At 40.1% G+C, this 1,655-nt stretch overlaps 1 protein-coding gene across 1 annotated transcript; it reads left to right on the top strand.

The window, feature by feature from the left end:
* Window positions 1–548: 548 nt before the first annotated feature.
* Window positions 549–1,096, top strand: LOC105315334 (tripartite motif-containing protein 45-like; the record flags this gene model as incomplete). The annotated part of the gene is made up of 1 exon (XM_011409942.2): window positions 549–1,096. A coding segment is annotated over exon 1 (492 nt), but the record flags the coding sequence as incomplete, so codon positions are not given.
* Between the last annotated feature and the right edge of the window lie 559 nt (window positions 1,097–1,655).

Consider the following 1,655-nt stretch of genomic DNA (forward strand, 5'->3'; position numbering starts at 1 on the left):
TTTTTTAATTTTTATGTTTAGATATTTAATTTACAATATTTGGTTTTGAGAGTAATACATTTATTTTCTAAAGAAATTCACCTTTACTACTGGTTATTATAATAAAGGAATATACTATCATAACTTCCTGTAGTCACGAGACTATAGAATATTCCAAGAGGTCATCAGGGCTATCTTTCCCCAGGCTACTCTCATTCTCATTCATTCCAACTTCTTCATTTTCTTATCGTTCCTTGCTCTATCTTCATTTACCGTCTTCTACCTTTATCTCTCTTCATTTTTTGTTCTTGCTTTACCTACATAATTTTATTCTTTTCTTGAAATGGCAACCAAACCATCTTCATCTTCTTCTCCTGGTCTCCTCAAACTGGAGGAACAGCTCACCTGTCCTGTGTGTCTTGACCACTATACCAACCCTAAGACTTTACCTTGTCTACATTCATTCTGTGAGCACTGTCTGGAGGGATTACCTCTGGATAAGAAGAATGAGACCTATTACCTCTCTTGTCCCACTTGTCGTCATTGTACAGAGTTACTAGAAGAAGGAACAGGAGCCTTTCCTGTAGCATTCACTCTGAACAACCTCAAAGAGATATACAGTCTAATGAAGAAAGTAGCTGATCCTGAACAGGTCACCTGTGACAACTGTACTACAGCTAACGCCACTGGATACTGCAAAGACTGCAGTAAGTTCTTTTGTACAGAATGTGATGGAGTACACAAGAAATGGGGTCCAACTTCTAACCATCAGCTAACAAGTCTTGATGAGGTGACAGCCTCTGATGTCTCTTCTACTTCTCAATTGCTAGCTCCAGCTAAACAGGAGGCAACCCTCACTTGCTCCACTCATAAAAAGAAAATGAAGCTCTACTGTGAAACTTGTGATAGTGTTATATGTCGTGACTGTACAGTCCGTACTCATAAAGACCATGAGTATGACTTAGTCTCTGCCAGTTATACTAAACACTGTCAAGAATTGGAAGGTTCTCTTAATCCGGTAAAAGGGAAAATTGAAGGACTCAAGAAGGTCCTGTCTGCTCTAGCAGAGAGAGAGGGTGAGATCAGAGAGAGAGGAGAAGGAGTCTTAGAAGAAATACATGAAATGGTAGAGGAAATGATGAATGCTCTTCGTGAGTCAGAGAGGAAACTGACTGAGCAGGCAAAGAGGGTCACTGATGATAAACTAAAGGTGCTGTCAGAGCAAATGAAATCAGCAGAAATGAGTTTGAGTGTTCTGGAGGATGTTGAGGATTATGTGGAACAGAGTCTGAAGACAGGCAGTCCTCAACAAGTCCTTAGGTCTAAGAAACAGATGATGGAGCGTATGAGTGAAGTTACTGCAGATATCAATGTGGAGGAGTTACATCCAAAGGAAAAGGCCGACTTTGTATTGAATAAAGATATCAAATTGCTACATCACATTGGAGATATTGTCTCACTACAGCAGTGTAGAGTGAAGAAGATTGATCATATTACACCTGCTGGCAAAGCAGTTTCATTTTCACTATCAATGGAGGCACCAGATTCATCTGTTTTATGTGTTCCCGTCTCTTCTCTGAGGTGTAGTCTAGTACCAGTTGGTAAAGGTAATGAACCCATTCACACTACAGTCACTACCACCAGCACTGATCCTGGAGTGTATAGGATACAGTGTA

Source organism: Amphimedon queenslandica, unplaced genomic scaffold, assembly GCF_000090795.2.
Source record: "Amphimedon queenslandica unplaced genomic scaffold, v1.1 AMPQUscaffold_10829, whole genome shotgun sequence".
NCBI classification, from domain to species: domain Eukaryota; kingdom Metazoa; phylum Porifera; class Demospongiae; order Haplosclerida; family Niphatidae; genus Amphimedon; species Amphimedon queenslandica.